Here is a 21995-nt window from a genome sequence, read left to right as displayed (position 1 = left end):
CTCCATTCCTATGTCATGAGGATAATTTCTGCTGTTAGACCGGAGATGTTTAACAGATGGAGACGGTTCTGTATACAGAGAATGCAATATTCAGCAGACAGTTTCAAATATGTCAAGCACAATCTTCTGAGTGTGTGCAATGATAACATTGACTTCACATCATTTTATATACTATTTATTTCGATGCAAATGTAATCATTGATATAACAGATTAGTGGATTTTACTGTATTGATTTTGAATCATGGTTCCCTGAACAAATATTACAATATATGCCTGCCTTCAGGTAAAACAAGCAAGCACAGTGTTATTCGTGTTTATCATCGCTAGGTGGAACCCTCTGCAAACTGAAAATACAAGCCAGGACAATTCGGTCATTTATTTTTGTAATCGGGTGAAAATAAAAACATCTGTCCAAGAAAATCGTGTCATGCTATCAGTTTATGTTAAAAATGTAAAAAAAATACCGTTTAAGAAAAGAAGGGTATTATGACTCAGAAATGTGGTGATCTGGCTGAACATGAAGTGCACATTACATGTCTACGTAAAGTTAATGGAGCTAGCATCACCTCGGGACATCTGAAACTGCCGTGTCGTTTCACCTGTACCGCTTTTCCAAGAAAGACGGCGCCTGACCTGCAGTCCGACCCCAGGAAGGAGAGATGCTGACAGCAAGGGCTAGTGCATTGGTGTAGCCTAGTGTTGGCTATGCCATGTGAGTTTACATAACAGCTGTTACATTACAATAGGCTCATAAGCCAATAGCAGCAGCTGGCATGCGGTTCTCCTTTTGCCTTCTGAGTTTTCCCTGGGTGAACGGACTTCAGTGAGATTTATTGTCGGATTTGAACCCAAGATTGAAATACGATTGCAGGTTAATTGTAATAATGCATCTTATTTGGATGTTTAGCACAGCTTTCGTTGAGAAATGACAGGATTTCTATTGAAGACCTGGACTATGTTTATTAGCTGACTGCAGCATCAGTTGTGGGCTTCATCTTGGTGACCTCTAGGATGACCTTCCCCAAGGACTCTGAGGAATTCTCACAGCGTCGCCAAGCAACTCTTCCGTCTTGACAAACCTGCATTCGGAATTTAGCGTTTTCAAACGCAAGGTCATGAAAATATGACAAATCCTGATAGTCGATGTCACCGCAAAATCGAGTCCACCTGACGGGTCCGGTAGGCGTTGCTGAAGAATTTATGGTAAATGTTAATGAGGTGGGCGGGATGCGACAAGTGAGTAAGTGACGTCACTCCGCTGTCTGCAGATAGTGAAACAAACATGGCGACAGACTGGAGTGGACAGGGACACATTATAACTTTAATGTTTTTTCTTTGGAGTGTCGTTAGTGGACGTACAGAGACAGCGAGTGTTATCGGGACCCAAGTCTTGGGCATGCGGCTGGAGAGGAGCGATAAACCGGCCATGACAACAGAGGACGGGGTCATTCAGGTAACAGAAGAGAGCAATGTCCAGCTCAGGTTTTATGGGGTGCAGTTCAACTCGGACTCCTCGTCAGAGATAAGGTTCATTGAACACGGGGAAGGTGAGGATGGGGAATATTATAATAACGGCGATGCTAACAGGACTTGTACCGATTTCACCAAAGATTTCTCCATCAGTAGCTACATGAATGTCAGCAGCCGAGGGACATCAGGGATGGTCAGCATCAACATCAAACCACTCCGCAAGACCGAAAGCCAAAAAGATTATAGCCTCTGCGTGAGGGACGGTCCGGGGGACAAATGGATCCTGTTGGGGGACAACGATGGCAGAATTCAGGTGGTGGAAGAGAAGAAGCCATTCATGCCTCTGTGGTTGCATGGAATCACGGTCTCCTGTTTGTTAGTACTGTCCGGTTTGTTCAGCGGGCTTAATCTGGGACTAATGGCTCTTGACCCCATGGAACTTCGTATCGTCCAAAGTTGTGGCACCGAAAAGGAGAGGAGGGATGCCCGCAAAATCGAGCCTATTCGGAGGAAAGGAAACTACCTGCTTTGTTCACTTTTGCTCGGTAACGTGCTTGTCAACACCACCTTGACCATTATGATGGACGAATTGGTCGGCTCAGGACTGGCGGCTGTGGCCGCTTCCACGGTAGGTATCGTCATTTTCGGCGAGATAGTCCCTCAGGCTCTCTGCTCCCGTCACGGTTTAGCAGTGGGGGCTAACACCATACAGTTGACCAAATTCTTTATGATCCTCACCTTCCCGCTATCTTTCCCCATCAGCAAACTGTTAGACTGTGTTTTGGGACAAGAGATGGGCAATGTGTACAACAAAGAGAAACTGGTAGAGATGCTGAAAGTAACTGAGCCATACAACGACCTGGTGAAAGAGGAGCTCAACATGATCCAGGGTGCGTTAGAGCTGAGAACCAAAACTGTAGAGGGCGTGATGACTCCTATAGGCAACTGTTTCATGATCCACACGGACGCCATCCTGGACTTCAACACCATGTCGGACATTATGGAAAGTGGCTACACTCGCATACCAGTGTACGAGGACGAGCGCTCCAACATTGTTGACATTCTCTATGTGAAGGATTTAGCTTTTGTGGACCCAGACGACTGCACCACCCTTAAAACTGTCACCAAGTTCTACAACCACCCTGTCCACTTTGTCTTCCATGACACCAAACTGGACGCCATGCTGGAGGAGTTCAAGAAAGGTCAGTGGGTGTTTGAGAGGGAGATGGGGGGGGGGGGGGGGGGGGCTGGGGGTGGTGCACAAAGGGGAAACTATGCACAAACATATTTAGCAAACCTCACTCTCGTGTACATATTTATAAAGTAACAATACCCCTAATACCACTGCTATTCTCATACTAAAAATAACAAAGATAACAGCTGTTTATGTCCTTGCTTAGAGCTAGGAAAGACATTACATTGATACATGTCACTACCAGTCATGTCTGTCCTTGTGCTTAGTGTAAAATGATCTCTCCCCTGACACTGGGATGCAGTAGTCAGTTTTTAACCCACTGTTGTGGGGTGGGTGAAAGGGTAACCTCAGAAAGCACAGAGATCTTGTTTGTGTGATGAACCCAAATAGGTGTGTTTTTACATAGACATTTTCAGGAGTTTTTCTTAAAGGGCGTCTCTATTCATATAGCGAGATTGGAGTTATTAGTGTGAAATGACCCCTCCACCCTCTGACACTAGATTGAAGTACCGTATGTGTGTTGCAGTTGCGATTTTACCCCAACATTTTTGGTGGGGCAATTTTGTATGACGTCATGTCATCATCACAAAAATAAAGCTAGCTGATTGTTATATGCAATTTGCCTATATTCACAGGTAGGCAAGCTATGGGCTGCATTTTGAGTGCCGGCAGGGAGCAGAAATCCTATTTCAATTACATTTCACATGCTTCAGTTCAAAGATGTTGCTTACAATACAGCAAAAAGTTAATAAAAGAGATTGCAATAAAATCAAGATTAGATAGACACAAAGTTCAAATAACTTATAAATACAACATGAAGTGAAAGGCACAACTTAAACAAATAACCGCAACAAATCATGCTGCTAAATGAACAAAACTTGTCTTGTGACCAGAAACTATTTCAGGCTGCAACTTGAAACACGGAGGCCAGTTCCAGAACAGTAGAAAACTGGTGATGGATGGCTAACGAACAGTAACTTAGTGGCGTAGATCTGTCTGAGTATGATCTGTATGATTTATTTTTTCTTGGTCACAGGTTGCTAGGCAGATTTCATGGGGCACATTTAAAACTGCCCCATCTCCCAATGTAAACTTTGGCCTGTGTCGCTCGCGCTCATTGGTGTTTCCATAGCAACGACATGTTTGTAGCACTGCCCCACAAAAGGGAGGAACAGTGGAGAGCAGGCAGCATTTCACAGCGCAAGCACAAACACAGAAACACACACAAGTCAAATTACTTCAAAACAGTCCTATATTGCTTGTGAGTCTAGTTTATTCTCCCACACACTTACAATTGAATCAGAATGAATTGTGTGAATTGTGTGTAACATCTGTTTATTAACAAAGCAGGTTTGGTTGTAGTACATACAAAGCACACAAACACACACACACACATTATCTAACTCTGATGAAAAAATATGCTGCCTCAGTGACCCCAGGCAGTTTATTGAAAAGTCTATTGAAGAGTGAAAATTGTGCGTGTGTGCGTGTGTGTGTTTAGGAGTGGTGGGCAGTGCGTACCCCTGTCTGCTTGTTGTGTCTGAGCCAATCAGGACCCTCTTCTTCCCAGTGGCGGGAGTGACAGTATGACAGCGGACAGAGAGGTCACGCACCACATCCAACGTTCTTGTCATCATAACTGTCCTCTTCCTGTTATAAGCTGGAGGACAGCAGCAGACTCTAGGTCACTATAGCACACACCAGTTGAGGACACTCTGGTTCAGCATCCCGCACGTAAGACCCAGTGGGCTAGCAATTGAACTTAACTCTTTAAGTGAATACCAGCCTCAGGGTGCACTAAATAGATGCTGTGGATGTGTGAAAAGAGCACACCTGCAGGACTAAAGACAGAAATGCTCACTTGCAGGTCCTCCCTCCTGTTCAGTTCTGTCCCACTGCGTCTGTGGTGTTTTTAAGACGTGTCCTGTCACAGTCAAGGCACACAGGGACTTGTGGTTTCACAGTTTTTAAGGAACTCTCAGAAGACACACAGACAGACATTTGTAGTGATTCGGAGGGTGTGAGTTGCTTTGATATGCTGCAGCTCTCTGTAGCATATCAAAGCATCATTGAAGCACTCCCACTGCACATTTACTCTCTGACACACACAAACACACACACACACAGTCACTCTCTGACACACACATACACAAAGTGACCTGACCTCATCTGGAGCGATTGTCAGTCTCCAGAGTCCCAAAACACACACACACACACACGTACACACACACACACACACAGTGCTGTCACTTTTTGTAAACTCCATGGCTTCAGCTGGAGGGCTGCGCTATTTCCTAAGAGATGTACACACACACACACACACACACACACACACACAGACACACTGTCTCACATTCCCAAACCCACACTCTCTGTCTCACACACACACACACTCAGCAGAGCAGGCCAGCACAGCAGATTCTAGCTCTTCCCCTCTTCTTGCCCTTTCTCTCTCTGTTAGGCCTATAGCTCTCTTTTTTCCCCTCTCCCTCTCCCTCTCCGTCTCCCTCTATCTCTCTATTTCTCTGTCCCCATCCCTCATCTCCTCATATCAGTCCCTGTTTCTCCCCTCATCACTGTTCACTCTCCCCAAAGCTCCTTTGCTCTTCTGCTCTGAAGATTCTGTGCCTTCATCTCACAACTCCGATACGGCTCAGGCTCAGATACGGCTCAGATCCCCCCGGGGCCAGATCCGCTCCTGAATCAGCTGTAATATGCCTCTTTTCTCCTCCGCTGTCTCTTTAGCTGCTGATGGAGCTGCTTGGCTGTAGAGATGTAGTGATTGACAGTAGCAGGTCGATAGTCATAAGTGCACACTGTAAATAATTAATGCACACAGAAAGGCCAGGAGCAGGAGCTTCCCGCTAGGCTGCTAATAGTATTCACAATAATGCGGAAGCCCCCTTTGGAGCGCTTTTTGACAGAGGAATGATTGTACCACAAGCACCTTCCGGTCTTTGTGCAGTCTTTGGAGCGCTTTTTAACACAAGAACAAATATACCACAAGCACCTAACAGTCTGTCTGCAGTCAGTGTGCAGTCTGTGTGAAGTCTTTGGTGCGCTTTCTGACATAGGAACAAATATACCACAAGCACCTTACGGTCTTTGTGCAGTCTTTGGTGCGCTTTTTGACAGAGGAATGAATATACCACCACAAGCACCTAACGGTCTTTGTGCAGTCTTTGGAGCGCTTTTTGACACAAGAACAAATAAACCACAAGCACCTAACGGTCTTTGTGCAGTCTTGTTAGGCTGGTGCAGTGTAGGAGCTGGATGTGCTGCCCCAGAAAAAAAAGCCTTGAGGCGCTAGTGCTAGGCAATGCTTTTTTTCTGTCTAACAAAAAAACACCTAGATTAGAAGTTGGACTGGCCCCCGTCTGGATCAGTACGCTGATGCATATTTTAAAACTTACAAAGCAGGTTGCTTGAATTTAATACCACCGTCTTACCATGTTTTGAAAATGTGTCCACAGTCAGTACTAGAATGTATACTCATATTTGTTACCTGTTATGTGGCCTTGTGTGGGAACAGGTATGGAGTTGCAGTCACTCTTGCACAGAGCCCATTGCTGTACGAAAATATTACAGGGAAAAAATATTTACCACACTGTGAGGATTCATGATTTTAACTTGGTGGTCTTTTTTACAAAGCCAGTTACCCAGATGAGCTAACAACTAGGCTGTATATCTAACTTTATCCAAAGCCTGGAAATCTCACTAATGTGTATTTGGTTAAAACATTAGTGTGGCTATCTGGGTGACTCTGTAATGCTGATTTGTATTATACCCCTGATTGCATGAACCATCGTCATTGCAGTTTGTTTATACAATACCCTTTTTATCAAACTCAGCAAATTGCTCCTCATGGTCTTTTTAGCTGTCTGTTATATGTATGCGCTTAACAACAATGGTCATGAGCTCAAAAAACAACAACCATCCACTAGAATCACAGACTTAATGAATGTTAAATAAACAATATATCAAAGTGAGACAGTGGTCAGGCAAAACAAACAGCTAAAGGAGTTTTAGTACTGGTCCAGTTATTTGCTATGCTGATTAAGACATAGCCTAAGTGATAAGTGTTCTCATTTGATGTGAGTAAACATTCATGTTCAAAGCTTTTTGTTCTTTATTTTTCACACTTTTGCCTAAATTAGGATGATATTAAGAAACGGCCTAAGGGGCCAAAATGGCATTAAAACTTGACTCTACTGCCATACCAGTAGTTAAGAAGTGATAGCCCATATGTTCAAGAAATAATTGAGTTTACTTGAATGTGCCTCCCGTAACGGTCACTAGGATTAGTATAGGGGCTGTTGTTTTGTATAAGTGAACTTAATAGTGTTTGTAAGGTTATGTTGAGGGTTGAGGGTGCCGTCCCAGAATGTAAATGCTGTATTTCTTGTTCTAGGGAAGTCGCACTTGGCCATTGTCCAGAAGGTGAACAACGAGGGCGAGGGGGACCCCTTCTATGAAGTGCTGGGGCTGGTCACCCTGGAGGACGTTATTGAGGAGATTATCAAGTCAGAGATCCTGGACGAGTCCGACCTCTACAGTGGGTTTAATCAGCAGTCTTTATAGCACTCTCCATATAGCTGTCACATTGCACACAGCCTCTGTTGTGTTTGTGTAGATTTAGTTAGCTGACCTTTACCAACATTTGATGGTCTCTTTATAAACTCAAGGTTATTCCCTTTCTCTCTCTGGCTTTCTCCCCATCACTCTTTCTCTCTGCCTTTCTCTCCATTTCTCGCTCTGTCTTTCTCGCTCCATCTCTCCGCCTTTCTCTCTCCATCTCTCTCTTTCTGCCTTTCCTTCGGTGTCTCTTCTTCCACTTTTCCACCTATTCTGTGTTTTCTGTCTCACTTTCTCGCCTTTGTCTTGACCGTTTCTCAGCTGACAACCGTAACAAGAAAAAGGCCCATCCCAACAAGAGCAAGCGGGATTACTCAGCCTTCAAAGATGAGAACGAGTCCAAGGTGAAGATCTCCCCTCAGCTGCTGTTGGCTGCACACCGCTTCCTGGCCACAGGTGGGTGTGTGTGTGTGTGTGTGTGCGTGTGCGTGTGCGTGTGCGTGTGCGTGTGCGTGTGCGTGTGCGTGTGCGTGTGCGTGTGCGTGTGCGTGTGCGTGTGCGAGTGCGAGTGCGAGTGCGAGTGCGAGTGAGTGTGTGTGTGTGGATGTTGAGACTAGGGGGGTGCGTGATTGCATTATGTTGCATTAGATCTCATGGGAAGGGGACGGCAGTTTTTGCCCACACTGTTAAGTTTGTCTTTCTCTCCCTCTCTGTTTCCTTCCCCCTCTTTCTCTGTATCCCTTCCTCACACTATTGATCACTCTTCTGTGTTTTAATGGTTATTTTCTGTCCATGTGTCCCTCTCTTTCCCCCTGGCTGATTGTTTGTCTCTCTTTCTCTCTGTCTATGCCTCTGTCTGTTTCTCCATCCTTCCCTCTGGCTCTCTGCCTGTCTCCCCCCCCCCCCATGTCTCCCTCTCTCTACCTCTCTTCTTTTCCTCTCTTCTCAGAGGTGAACCTCTTCAGCCCCCTCCAGATCTCTGACAAGGTTCTTCTGCGGATCCTCAAGCATCCAGACGTCGTCCAGGAGGTCAAGTTCAACGAGAACGACAAGCGTTCGCCACTGCACTTTCTGTACCTGCGCGGGAAGCCCATTGACTTCTTCATCCTCATCCTGCAGGTCAGCCGCTCTCAACGCGACACGTTGCGTCACATCATGTCTCATGGCCTCAGCCCTGACGTCACACAGCTTTGACTTAAGCCTGTGCTATCTCACTGATTAGCTTGCAGGATCATAGAGGTCTCAAGGTTTCGTTTGTCTACACAGTAGGTTTAGAGTGTGGTGAGTGCCATGTCAACCACCGCTGCAGAGTCCCTTATGCCTCACCTACTGAATCTACAAACACGTTTCGAGGAAAAGTATGATTTAGGTTTTCTGTCTGTGTCGTGTTTCATCACCGTGTTGACATGTTGGTGGTGGAGATCAGGGGTGGTGTGATACAATGAGCTGCTGTGTCTGAGCTGCTGAGAGAGGGACAGGTGGAGAGGAACAGGGCTATGCAGGAGGCTTGGAGGAGGCTTTGTGTTGACAACAACAAACGGTCGATGGGTTTATTTCCAGCGCCGACCTCTGATGGCTGCCCTTTGGTGCTGTGCTCTGCTGTCTGTGGCCCGTGTGTGTATGTGTGTGTGTGTGTGTGTGTGTGTGTGTGTTTTTGCGCGCACACACACACAGTGCCCTTCTCTAATTGATCCCTATTACATAAGGTGGAGTGATTTCAGGCTGCCAATAAGCAAAGCATCATGTTAGTTAATCCCACCCACTTACAGCACCCCCACACATACAGACACACACTCAAACCCACTTACAGCGCCCCCACGCATACAGACACATACTCAAACCCACTTACAGCACCCCCACACATACAGACACACACTCAAACCCAAAGCCAGACACAAATCATCAGGCTCACACAGATGATATCTCACATAAAGACACACACACATGAATAGTCAGACTCTCCCACACACATACTCTCCTTGACCCATATATACACATCCATTCATTCACAAAAACTGACTTGTACACACCATGAACACTAAAACCAGTAACACTCACACACACACACATACAAACACACACACATACAAACACACACACTTACAAACACACACACATACGCACACACTTACAAACACACACACACACTTAGATGTAAATTAAAGTAATGTATAGTAAATTGACAAACTTATCATACAAACCCACACACTCATTCCCTCATTATCATGCACACACACACACACATTCATTTCAGAAACATAAGTGCTTCACACTAATTTTTATTCACAACTTTACACACACACACACACACACACACACACACACACACACACACAAACACACACACAATGTGGCGTACGGAAGGCTGGTTCTTGGCTGGGCTACAGTGGTGCGTACCCACGGCTGTACGGCAACAGCAGTGCGATCAGATTGCTGCAGATTAAAGACACAGGGAGGCCGACCTCAGGGTTTCCATGCGGGCAGTGGCACTGAATGAAGCACAGGACCCTGGGGATCAGCACATCACAGCCCAGCATGCTTCGGGTTCGTGTGTGTGTGTGTGTGTGTGTGTGTGTGTGTGTGTGTGTGTGTGTGTGTGTGTGTGTGTGTGTGTGTGTGTGTGTGTGTGTGTGTGTGTGTGTGTGTGTGTGTGTGTGTGTGTGTGTGTGTGTGTGAGGGCTATGGTGATGGGGGTAGGGGAAGCAGGCCGTGGGGTTAACCCCTCATCAGGCCAGCATGTTGTAATCACATCCTATCAGGATTAACCATCATCTTCACAGTGCCAGCAGTCACATACACACACACTAACAATCCTCTGTCTCAACCTTCGTACTCCCTCAGAACACACATACTTATGGAGACTCATAAATGTTGCCATTCTCATATGTATTAGGTAAATATGCGGCATGTGTGCTTATATGTTATATCCTGTGATACATGTATGAAACTATCTGCTTGCTCCGGACTCTCTTGTACTTCTCTCCTCCCTTACCTTCTGTACCCCCCTCTTTTCTAATAGAATAGACTATAATTGAATTGAACTCCCTTTCCTTTGGTTCTTTTCACTATTATTCTCTCTCTGTCTATCTCTATCTCTCTCTCTCTGTCAGTCTCTGTCACTGATTCTTTCTCCGTTTCTGTCTCTGTCACTGTTTCTCTCTGTCTTTGCCTCTCTGGTGCCCCTGGTAGTAGGAGCTGACTGGGGTTGGACTGCAGGTTCATGACACCATGTTAGAATGCTAGAGCCATATGTCATAGTGGCTAAGGGCCTCTCCTGTTAGTTCTCAACTGCCATCTGCCTATTCAGTGGCTTTTCTCTCCTCTCTCTCAGCCAGAGAGAAAGTCAGAGAAAGATACAGACAGAGAGAGAAACAGACAGAGAGACAGTCTGAGAGGGACAGAGAGGGAGGGATAAAGGGAAGGAGATAGAGGGGAAAGAGAGAGAGAGACAGCGAGCAGGTCAGTCTTTGAGCGCAGTGAATGGACACTCAGGGGAGGATTTGGGAGTACCCAGTCTGTAAGCTTTGGTGCAGAGAGGCAAAACAGGACTCGCTTTCACAGACAGCGACAAACGCTAAAAAAAGCTAAATGAGATTAAGGCTTGGGTGTGGGTGTGTGTGTTACTTGGTGTGCCCGCAAACACACATTTGTGTGTCACACCAAAGCTTTGTTTTGATCACTGTCCCCAGGCTGTTTTAGTGTGTTTGTCAGAGTCAGTATTTTTCACATCAGGGTCTCATGAGTTGCTTCCTGAGAATCTGCAATGTAAAGCACTTTTCAAGACTGCTGCTGCAGATATTCACTTAATGTATAGAAATGAGTCAAGGTTATCCACAACCAGAAGGGAGAAAATACATATGTTTTAGGTATCTAGACATGTATATCTATTTATATAAAACACAAGATATAAAATACTATTTATATATAAAAATTACTAATATAAAATCGTGTGAAAAATATCTTCTCACTGAAGCACACAGTTGCAATTATGCAAAGATAAATATTGATAGCATTGTTATGTACAATTATAGCATTCTTATACAGCATTATTATACACTCTGTTCATATTGTCAGGAATAGATACAGTACGTAGAGCTTTGCATTGCCCAACATTAACCCTCTCCTCCTTTGGTAAAAAATATACTGACTGATACGGTCCTCTCAAAGACAGGTGTTTGGGCTGCATCTCTAGCAGTACGTGTAGACACAGTTCTTCATGTTTTACCTGCATTGTTCTTTCAACCATTGACACCTACTGACCCATTGCACATACTGGCAGTCTGTTGAATCTGTCATCAGCACTGATCCCTATACAGTGATGGCGGTGTGCAGTAATGATGGAGTGCCATCAGTACAGTCGACTATGTGTTCTGACTGCTGTACCAATTAGTCTGGCTCTTTGATATCTAAAGTCTTGTTTGTTACCCTATAGACCCAGGTTTGGGGTTTGGGGTGATTACTCCTTTCTCCCTTCGCTACAGCAGTATTTCAGTGGAGATCATCAGGCATCTCAGCTTTCTGGCTGTGGTAGGTGCTCTGCTCTGGCCCCATTTTTTGTGAATGCTGGGTGATGAAGCTTGTAGAGACATCTTGTGTGACTGGCTTTGTTTGTTTGTTTTGGGGTGTTTGTTTATTTGTCTGTATCCTGGATTCCAAACGTCAGTTCTCATGTTTATCAGACTGCATGTGCTGTCAGCTCAGGAGTTGACCTTGATGTGGCTGAATGGCTTTGGGAACACTGACATGGTTTCTGTTGTTCAAAGTGTCACAGGAAGGGGGAAAGGACACAATAATAACACTCAGCACTAGTGATTTGTTTTGATTTTATTGAAGTGTATGAGGCAGTTGGTTAGTTTGTTGATGAATTAGATGTTTGGTTTGTCAATTAGCTGGCTTGTTTATTAGTTGTTTGTTTGTTGTTTACCTGGTTAGAGTAACAACATTTTTGCAGGTTGAAACCAGAGGTGAGGAGAGGGAGACAGCTTAAATGACAGGGGTCACACGTCATGCAACATGAGCACAACATGCCCGCTTACTGTGTGTGTGTGTGTGTGTGTGTGTGTGTGTGTGTGTGTGTGTGTGTGTGTGTGTGAGTGTGTGTTTACATCGTTGTGTTTTTGTGTGTGTGTTTGCACTTGTGTTTTTCTATGTGCTACTGTCTGTGTGCATGTGTGTGTTCTTGTGTGAGTGTGTGGGGAGAATGTGTGTGTTTGCGTAGGGGTGTGCATAGATGGTGTAAGGTGACTTCAGAATGATGTAAGCATGGCTAGCCATGGCTAACTGATGCCCTGTTCTGTGAAACGAAAACCCTGAATCGCCACGACGATGTCAGCGAACCACCGCCCTCTGTCACCTATCCTCCCTCTGACCTGATGCAGTATTCATATGTCTGTGTGGTGGCCAGGGCCAAGCCCAGACGCACGGAATCATGGGTAATGGGGGCTGGATTTGTGCTGGAGGATGAGACAGAGAGCAGCAGTGGGGTGTAAACTCTGCGGAGGTGAAACTCTTGGCTTATACATGTCAATAATTAAGAGGCAGCACCTGTGTGTGTTGGTGTTCAGTGGCGTGATAAGGTAGAAGGCCAGTTTAGGGGAAGGTGTCAGTACCCCCCACCCCACCCCACACACACACACACACACACACACACCTGTACAAAGAAAATTAATTCACCCCAGACTGATCAGGTAGACACACTCGTGATGCACACTCCAAACACAAAACCACACAAAATGAAGATAGATTGCACCTGCACATCAAACCGCTGCAGATAACACACCACCCACAGCGCTAATAATACCTCAGGCAGGCAATATATCCAGTGTAAAAACACAACACAAACATGAACAGAACCACTGTGCTTAATGTGTACTGCTGTGAAATAGTGTGTTGAGCGGCAGAGGCAGTAACCAGGAGATTGTAGTTTTGACACTCCAAAAGGTGCAGATTTATTAGACTGCCAACAGGTGACAGACAATACGAACATTTAACATTAAACATTAAACATTTAACCTCACTAACTTTGTCAGAAAGCAACAAAAAGATACTAAACATACTGACTCGCAGTTAAAGCTTCAGTCTCGGAAGCACCGGGTATCCTCTCACGTCAGAGGTCCCTAACTACACTTTAGTACCCTCTCACCTCAGAGGTCCAAACTCAACTCCCCTGCCATTCCCTGGATGCAGGTTATATTACATTAACTCCTCCTCTCAGGAGTTAACCATCAATCACAAGTCAATCACAAATCAATTATCTAAACAGAACACAATTTAACCTATTACACAAGTATGAAACTTACACCAATTTATATCACACATCACCACATGCAAAAACATCTCGATTTAGCTTCTGGCAGCCAGCTATAAGGATCTTATCCAATATAAATAAAACACCCCTGACTAAAATGGAAGAGTCCATTGTTTGGCGCGAGTGCGTGAATAAGGAAGTCTGTTCAAATGTGCTCTGGTTCGGTGTGGGAGCTGGATATGCTTCAGGTGAGCTCCGTGATTTTAAATATCCTTTACTTTTGTAGTCCATGAGTGATCCTTCTCGCAGGCTCACACAGCACGGCGCCATGCCGTTTCACCCGCGATTTTGGGTCACGTTGGTCGTACAGTTTACAAAGCATTAACCTACAACCAACCGCACATTCATTTAAACCCCAACAGTTTCCCCAACGTCTCTGCGCTACATAAAGTGACGGCGCAGATTCTGCTCCGTCACATTACCCCCTCCTCAAGGATTTTCGTCCTCGAAAACCAGAGAACAGTCATCCGCTGTGACCTTCTCAGGTCCAGCCCTGTACCAGGCCTTTCAGTTGAAGGGTCACTCTCTTCCACAGGGCTCGCCCGGTCATGCTGAAAACCAGACGTATGCATACCTGCTCCACAATAAGTCACTGGAATAGTTATTCCACCTCCCAGGCTCCTTCCTGGTGTACTGGCAGTTTCAGGCATCCCTTGAGACCCTCCTAGGCCCATTGGTGCGGTGTTGGTCGCTGCTGCGGTACCCTTACTGGAGCTAATCCATGGGTGGCTGTGGCCTGTCCTGGAGCTGTGTGTGCTGCTGCCGCGCACCCTGCTGGAAGTTGTGTCCTCTGTACGGCCCTCCTGCCGGTCCTGAGTCACCTCCCCATCATCTCCATCTTCACCCGTAGATGGCGGCCCCTCTATGACCACTGGAGGTGCCCTCCCTTCGGCCCTCGTCTGTGGTTTGCCCCTCTTTGAAGCCATCTTACCTACAATCCACGGTGTACTGCCACCTAGCCACTGGTAGTTTTCCGCTGCCACCAAATGTGAAATAGTGTGTTGAGCGGCAGAGGCAGTAACCAGGAGATTGTAGTTTTGACACTCCAAAAGGTGCAGATTTATTAGACTGCCAACAGGTGACAGACAATACGAACATTTAACATTAAACATTAAACATTTAACCTCACTAACTTTGTCAGAAAGCAACAAAAAGATACTAAACATACTGACTCGCAGTTAAAGCTTCAGTCTCGGAAGCACCGGGTATCCTCTCACGTCAGAGGTCCCTAACTACACTTTAGTACCCTCTCACCTCAGAGGTCCAAACTCAACTCCCCTGCCATTCCCTGGATGCAGGTTATATTACATTAACTCCTCCTCTCAGGAGTTAACCATCAATCACAAGTCAATCACAAATCAATTATCTAAACAGAACACAATTTAACCTATTACACAAGTATGAAACTTACACCAATTTATATCACACATCACCACATGCAAAAACATCTCGATTTAGCTTCTGGCAGCCAGCTATAAGGATCTTATCCAATATAAATAAAACACCCCTGACTAAAATGGAAGAGTCCATTGTTTGGCGCGAGTGCGTGAATAAGGAAGTCTGTTCAAATGTGCTCTGGTTCGGTGTGGGAGCTGGATATGCTTCAGGTGAGCTCCGTGATTTTAAATATCCTTTACTTTTGTAGTCCATGAGTGATCCTTCTCGCAGGCTCACACAGCACGGCGCCATGCCGTTTCACCCGCGATTTTGGGTCACGTTGGTCGTACAGTTTACAAAGCATTAACCTACAACCAACCGCACATTCATTTAAACCCCAACAGTTTCCCCAACGTCTCTGCGCTACATAAAGTGACGACGCAGATTCTGCTCCGTCACAACTGCAAGAACTGTAATAATGATATTTGGGGGTATGTCCCCCATCATCTCACACACACACACACACACACACACACACACACACACACACACACTGCAGTCTCAGCTCTGCAGTGAAGTGTGCATGTATTTTTCAAGGGAAATGCCTTACATGAAGCCTCAGCATTACAGAGCAATGTTTGTCTCCTTTGATCACACACACTCACACATGGACACACTCACGCACCCACAGAATGTGTAACGCAAGTAGGCATGGCAGGCAGATTTAGTTGCACTCTGGCTGAGCTCACAACAGCATGTAGCTCTTGATAAAAATGTTCCCTCTGAATGAAAATGAGTTCAGTTAGGAAAAAACAGACGGCATTACTCTCACTGTGCCTCACTGAAAGGCAAACACACAGGAAACTCATAAAACATGCACAACATGCAGACCTCAGACAATAAGGGCACATGGATCATACACTGTCCTCACACACACACACACTAACATTCACACTCACTTACACTCATACTCACTCACACACAGGGATTCATTGAGAAAATGAGCACATAGATCATACACTGGCCTCCCACATACACTCACACACTAACACATACTCTCACACACACACACACTCACACTTACACATATACTCTCCCTCACACACTAACACATATACTCACACACACACACACACACACACACACTGTGTAGTGAAAATTGTCTCCATTAAGAGGAGCACGCAGCTGTTTTCATGCTGTCACACCTTCTGGACCAGCGGCGTGTTCTTTTTCACCTCATGCATTTTTAACACACTTCCATTCTCCAGTTTGCTCTTTGTCACAGAGCTGCAAACACACACACACACACACACACACACACACACACACGAGAGTTAGGGTGTGCTGGCTTACTGCCACTACTGGTCATGTCTGAGTTGATGTCCGTTTACCAGAGTTCTTTCAGGATGTGGCCTTGCTGTGTGTGTGTTGTATATGGGGGTGTATTTGTGTGTTGGTGACAGATTTCTTACACAAACTGCTTTGAGTGTGTGTCTGCATACTCTATATACTTCTATTAAATGACAATGTGTTTGTACCTGTCAGTCAATGTGTGTGTGTGTGTGTGTGAGCGTGCGTGTGCGTGCACGTGTAAGTTCTCTCCATAAAATATTATAAGTGCCATATGCGGCCGGCTGTTAAATGTGTGTGTGTGTGTGTGTGTTCTTAGGGTCGTGTGGAGGTTGAAGCTGGGAATGAGAACATGAAGTTTGAGACGGGACCCTTCTCCTACTACGGTGTCATGGCTCTTTCCAGTCCCTCTCTAGGTGAGTCCACACACACACACACACACACACACACACACACACACACCAACACACACAAACACAGAGTCAGGACACCCAGATCTTTTACGACATTATGAATGATTTTACATAAAGTTAAAATATATAATAACATTATATTAGATTCATATTATAATATAATACCATAATTCACTACAAACGATGGATGGAAAAGCATTAGCAGTAGTGTTAGTTTGTAATTGTTGCATGACGATAGCTTTAAATTGGGTGTGTCCCTGCCCAAAGGCCATGGACTAGGTATACAGCATGTTTAATCTTAGGGATGTTATGTTTTTCATTGTTCTGGTATTTCACCTACTGTAGATGGCCAAGGGAAGTTTCATGCAAGAGTGCACTGCAGTGACACCTAGTGGCTGTACTTTGCAGTGCCAGTCTATTGGAGCAATGCAGTACTCTCTGTCTCTTCTCTCTGTCTCTTTTTGTTTCTTATCTTATGTCTAGATCTCCTCTCTTTCTCTCTCTCTCTCTGTCTGTCTCCTCGCTCTCTCTCTCTCTCACTCTCTTTTTCTCTCAGTGTCTTTTTAGATGTCTGTTGTTATATTTTCTGTCTCTGGCTCCTTCATGGTGTAAGAGTGATGTAAAGGTTCTCTGTGCTTAGCATTTGTCACTGTACTGTTTGTCTACATGTGTGTGCATTGATGCATTACTGTGCACAACCTTCCAGAAGTTAGTCTCTCTTCTTACACATTAACACCGTGGATAAGTGATTATTTTTGTCACGTGTCAGGAGATGAGTTGAAGCTTCCAGGGAAAAAATAACAACACTTAAAAAAATCAGTTTCATTTTTAGTTTTTGACAGGTTTCAGTGAATTTGTGATAGGATATGAGATGTCTGACTATTCCTTCCTCTACTCCCCCCCCCCCCCCCCCCACCACCTGTCTACCTGCCCCCCTTAGCCGTCACCCCCCCTCTCTCTCCCTCGGTGGTGTCGCCTCAGCCGCGGCGCCTCTCTCTTAAGCGCTTCTCTCTGTTCTCACGCTTCCCAGGTAAATCCCCCGTCGTGGGCGGGAGGGCGGGCTCATCTGGGGCACCTGTGGTTCCCCTCACGCCTAACACCTGGGATTGAAGGGGAGGGGGGCGTAGAGTAGTCCTGACAACAACACCAATGACCACAGTAACCATAACAACTACCACAAATCATTCACTTCCTTCCAGAAGTCACTAGCTTCAGTTAATTCATCCATACCTCTCAGAGCCCTGGTCAAGCGAACAAGCTGCAGCTCCTGGGCTATAGTATGCATGGCTCTGAGTGCTGGCTGTTTGTGTGGCTGTGTGTGTGGCTGTGTGTGTGGCTGTGTGTGTGGCTGTGTGTGTGGCTGTGTGTGTGGCTCTGTGTGTGTGGCTCTGAGTGCTGGCTGTGTGTGTGGCTGTGTGTGTGGCTCTGAGTGCTGGCTGTGTGTGTGGCTCTGAGTGCGGCTGTGTGTGTGGCTGTGTGTGTGGCTCTGTGTGTGTGGCTCTGTGAGTGTGGCTCTGAGTGCTGGCTGTGTGTGTGGCTCTGAGTGCTGGCTGTGTGTGTGGCTGTGTGTGTGGCTCTGAGTGCTGGCTGTGTGTGTGGCTGTGTGTGTGGCTGTGTGTGTGGCTCTGAGTGCTGGCTGTGTGTGTGGCTGTGTGTGTGGCTGTGTGTGTGGCTCTGAGTGCTGGCTGTGTGTGTGGCTCTGAGTGCTGGCTGTGTGTGTGGCTGTGTGTGTGGCTCTGAGTGCTGGCTGTGTGGGTGGCTGTGTGGCTCTGTGTGTAAGGCTGCTGACATGCAGTAAGTTCATTCCGTTACTAATTCATTAGGGTTGAGCCAGCACTAGGTCTCTAGTGTGTGTGTGTGTGTGTGTGTGTGTGTGTGTGTGTGAGAGAGAGAATGAGCATGTAACTCTACGCTGCTATGCGTCCACAACAAGAGTGTTAGGTGGCACTTGAAGAGGGAGAGAAAGGAGGAGAACAGTTTGCTGGCCAGGGCTCTCTGTTATGATTGGAGGACACTCTGGTGAAGAAGTGTGGCCTGGACACCAGAGACCTCCAATACCTTGCCCCCTACCCCCACCTCAAACCCTTGCCTCACCCACCACCTCTCAATCCCCCAATCATGCTCATTCTTGCACTTTCAGCAGACTGCCCCTGTGTAATGTTAAACACACACACACACACACACACACACACACGCGCAGCATCACTGAGCACCCCTGACCCCTGACAGCATTTGGGCTGGACAGACCTAAGCTTCCCTAACGCAATGCATGCTGGGCCATACTGGCTGTGCCTGTGTTGATTTTCACAGAGGGAATCAATTAAAGTGTAAAATCGCAAAGATCACAGCATGTTGTTTTGAACACAAGCTCTATGAACTGACTCCTCTGCCACCTTGATCCTTACCGCGTGCTATTTGCCTCGGGCAGCACCTCTGTTTGGCCTGGCTGCCAACTCAGCTCGCTTTGGCATCTCTGCTTTGCCTGGCATGTCCGGTGTGGCAGATATTTGCGACGCTGGCAAAGGCTTGAGGCGTGTTTGGGTATTTGACACTGCGGACGTGTCCCCGGAGGATGCCCGAGGCTGTGTTTGTTGACGTTGAGCAATAGACTGACGACGGCAGGATCAGGGCGAGATTGGCTCACTGGTCAATTTTGCTCCAGGTTTCCAAGCTCCCGTGCGTGCGTATGTGCGTGCGTGCGTGCGTGCGTGCGTGCGTGCGTGCGTGCGTGCGTGCGTGCGTGCGTGTGTGCGTGCGTGCGTGTAACGCCCCTGTTTGATCTTTGGTCAAACCGCCCACTTGGTGTCGTGCAGCTGAATCACTAGTGGCTGATGAACACCCAACTTTGTTTTTCTGGAAGTGCTTTCTGCCTCGTCCCTGCACAACATGACTTACACCTTCATGGTCATGTCTCTTCCCACATAGTGACTAACTCTGGCCGCATCAGGGCCGGATCCATGCCAGAGTTAGTGGCTATCTAGGGTCATCTGTGTCACTGTGATCACTCCACGGTCACTCATACTAACACCTGTTCAATCATGCATATGGTTAATTTGCTGTCATTATATTTACCAATTCACCATATGAGAGCACATGTCAGCTTACTGCGATTTTATATGTGTGTTTTTAAGTGTGAGTTTATTTGTGTGTGCAGACATGGGAATGTAACCCTGTGTGTGTGTCTGTGAGCCTTTTCTGTGTTTGTATTGTGTGTGTCTGTGTGTTTCGCATGTTATACAAGTGTGCTGGTGAAATGCGCAAATGAATTGTGTGTGGATGTGTGTTTAATTTCTTTTGGAAGTGAGTGTTTGTGGGTAAAAGGTTTACACATATAGGCACTTACATGTTTTTGTGTGCTTGTATGCATGTGTGTGTTTACATATATGTACATGCATATACATGCTACGTGTGCGTGTGTGTATGGCTCTAGAGTTCCGCAGCCCGTCCCATCTGAGTGGTCTGAACCGGTCGGCGTCTCTGAGCTGCACGGAGCGAGTGGACTCCATGTCGGTGAGCGGCAGCAACACGCAACTCAACAGCGCCCCCGCCCCTCTGTACACCCCCGACTTCAGCGTCCGCATCCTCAGTGACGTGCAGCTTATCAAGGTAGGAGCCCCGCTCTCGCAAACACACACCTGGATTAGTCAGGTACAGGTAGACACACACCTGGATTAGTCAGGTACAGGTAAACGCACAGACGAACTAGCCGATCCAAACCTTGGCACAGTAAAGTATTCCATAATTTGAGTGTGTAAGAACATCTAGGAGCTCACTCACAACTCAACACAAAGGTCAAAGGGCACACAAGAAACCATAAGATCGTTCCCTCCTTGGACACACGCTTTTGCTCTCACTCACTCTGTCTGTCCATCCCAGGTGACCCGTGCTCAGTACCAGAACGGCCTCCTGGCCTCCAGGTGTGACAGCACCCCCCAGTCTCCTGAGAGTACCCACGCCCCGCGGGCCCTGGAACCCCTGCTTCCACCTCCGCCTCCACCTCCCCCCACAGCCCCCACCTCCAAGACCACCTCTAAAAGCTCCCCCTCAACCACTATTACCTCCGGCTCCACCACTGCCAAAACCAGAACCGCGTCCGACATCACCATCAAAACCACCAGCTCCACAGCCTCAGTCGCTGCCGTCACGGCGACCAGTAACAGTAAACCCAGTAACCCCAGCACCGTCATTACCATGACAACGGGAACCAGCGGGAGTCGGCCTGCAGGACGTCGAGAGAACAGCCTGGATGAGACAAGCACGCTGCTCAACAACCAGACCCCAAATCTGAACCGGAACCAGAACTCCAACCAAAACAGCGTGGCTGGACGACGCCACAGCCACGGGCAGACCAGCATGCGCACACACACGCCGCCCCTGCCGCACCCGCTCTGCCACCTGCAAACACACGCACATACTGAAAGCACCATATGACGCAGGTCACATGGGGTGGGAAGGGGGATCCATAGAGAACCAAAACACACACACACACACACACACACAAACACACACACACACACACACACACACACACACACACACACACACACACACACATAGTCTTATAAACATACCAACACACACACAAACTATGATAAGATAGCATGCATCCTCACCCATCTCATCCTGTAGGCATGCATTCAACCTTGTTTTGTCATTGCCCGCTAGAGTATACGAGTGTACAACTATGCAGTTAGTGTGCACTACATGTAGCTAGTGTACACTGGATAGAGTTAGTAGTACTACTGACTACTTTCCCTGTTTTCCTCATTTTTCTCTTATATCCCCTTTAACTCTCTGTTCCACCTTCCCTTACTCTTTTCTATGTCTGTCTCCTGCGGAGATGACGACATGGATTATCCTCTTATCAAGGCAACAGGACCTGGACAAAAAGGTTAGGTGTGTGGCTGCAGGTCCAGCCAGGAGGGGGTGCTGTGGAGAAGGAAGAGGGTTTCCAGCATCAGCCTCACATATTGGGATCCTTTACTGGGATGTCCCCTTGTCTGTGTGTGTGTGTGGCCCAGATGGTTTATGTTGGGTTGGCTATACACAGTGTATATATATACCTCTTCTTTTCCCAACCTTTGGGTAGATGTGTAAGTGGCATGTAGCAAAATTGTAAGACACTGCACCCATACAAAAGTAGAGATTAAGACGTTCTTATGCACTTTGATGAACCTCAGATTGATAAGCAGCACACACAAGCTATTTGAAAATGTGTGATTCCTACTGGCTGACAGGAGTGGTTTCTGCCCAGTGTCACAAAACCCTCCTGCGCACAAACAAAAACAAGTTTGTTGAAGGAGTCTG

At 46.6% G+C, this 21995-nt stretch overlaps 1 protein-coding gene across 1 annotated transcript; it reads left to right on the top strand.

Moving 5' to 3' along the window:
• Positions 1-1277: 1277 nt before the first annotated feature.
• LOC308372078 (metal transporter CNNM4) lies at positions 1278-21119 on the top strand (the record flags this gene model as incomplete). Its single annotated transcript, XM_080847178.1, has 8 exons — positions 1278-2673; positions 7078-7221; positions 7563-7697; positions 8191-8360; positions 16595-16691; positions 17629-17718; positions 20119-20294; positions 20565-21119. The coding sequence occupies exons 1-8, from the start codon at positions 1284-1286 to the stop codon at positions 21117-21119; spliced, it is 2757 nt and encodes a 918-aa protein (XP_080703304.1). The 5' UTR covers positions 1278-1283.
• Positions 21120-21995: the final 876 nt, after the last annotated feature.

Source organism: Sprattus sprattus (assembly GCF_963457725.1).
Source record: "Sprattus sprattus genome assembly, chromosome: 11".
Taxonomy (NCBI): Eukaryota; Metazoa; Chordata; class Actinopteri; order Clupeiformes; family Clupeidae; genus Sprattus; species Sprattus sprattus.
The sequence above is the reverse complement of the archived record's forward strand: the minus strand, read 5'-3'. Positions and strand labels throughout refer to the sequence as shown.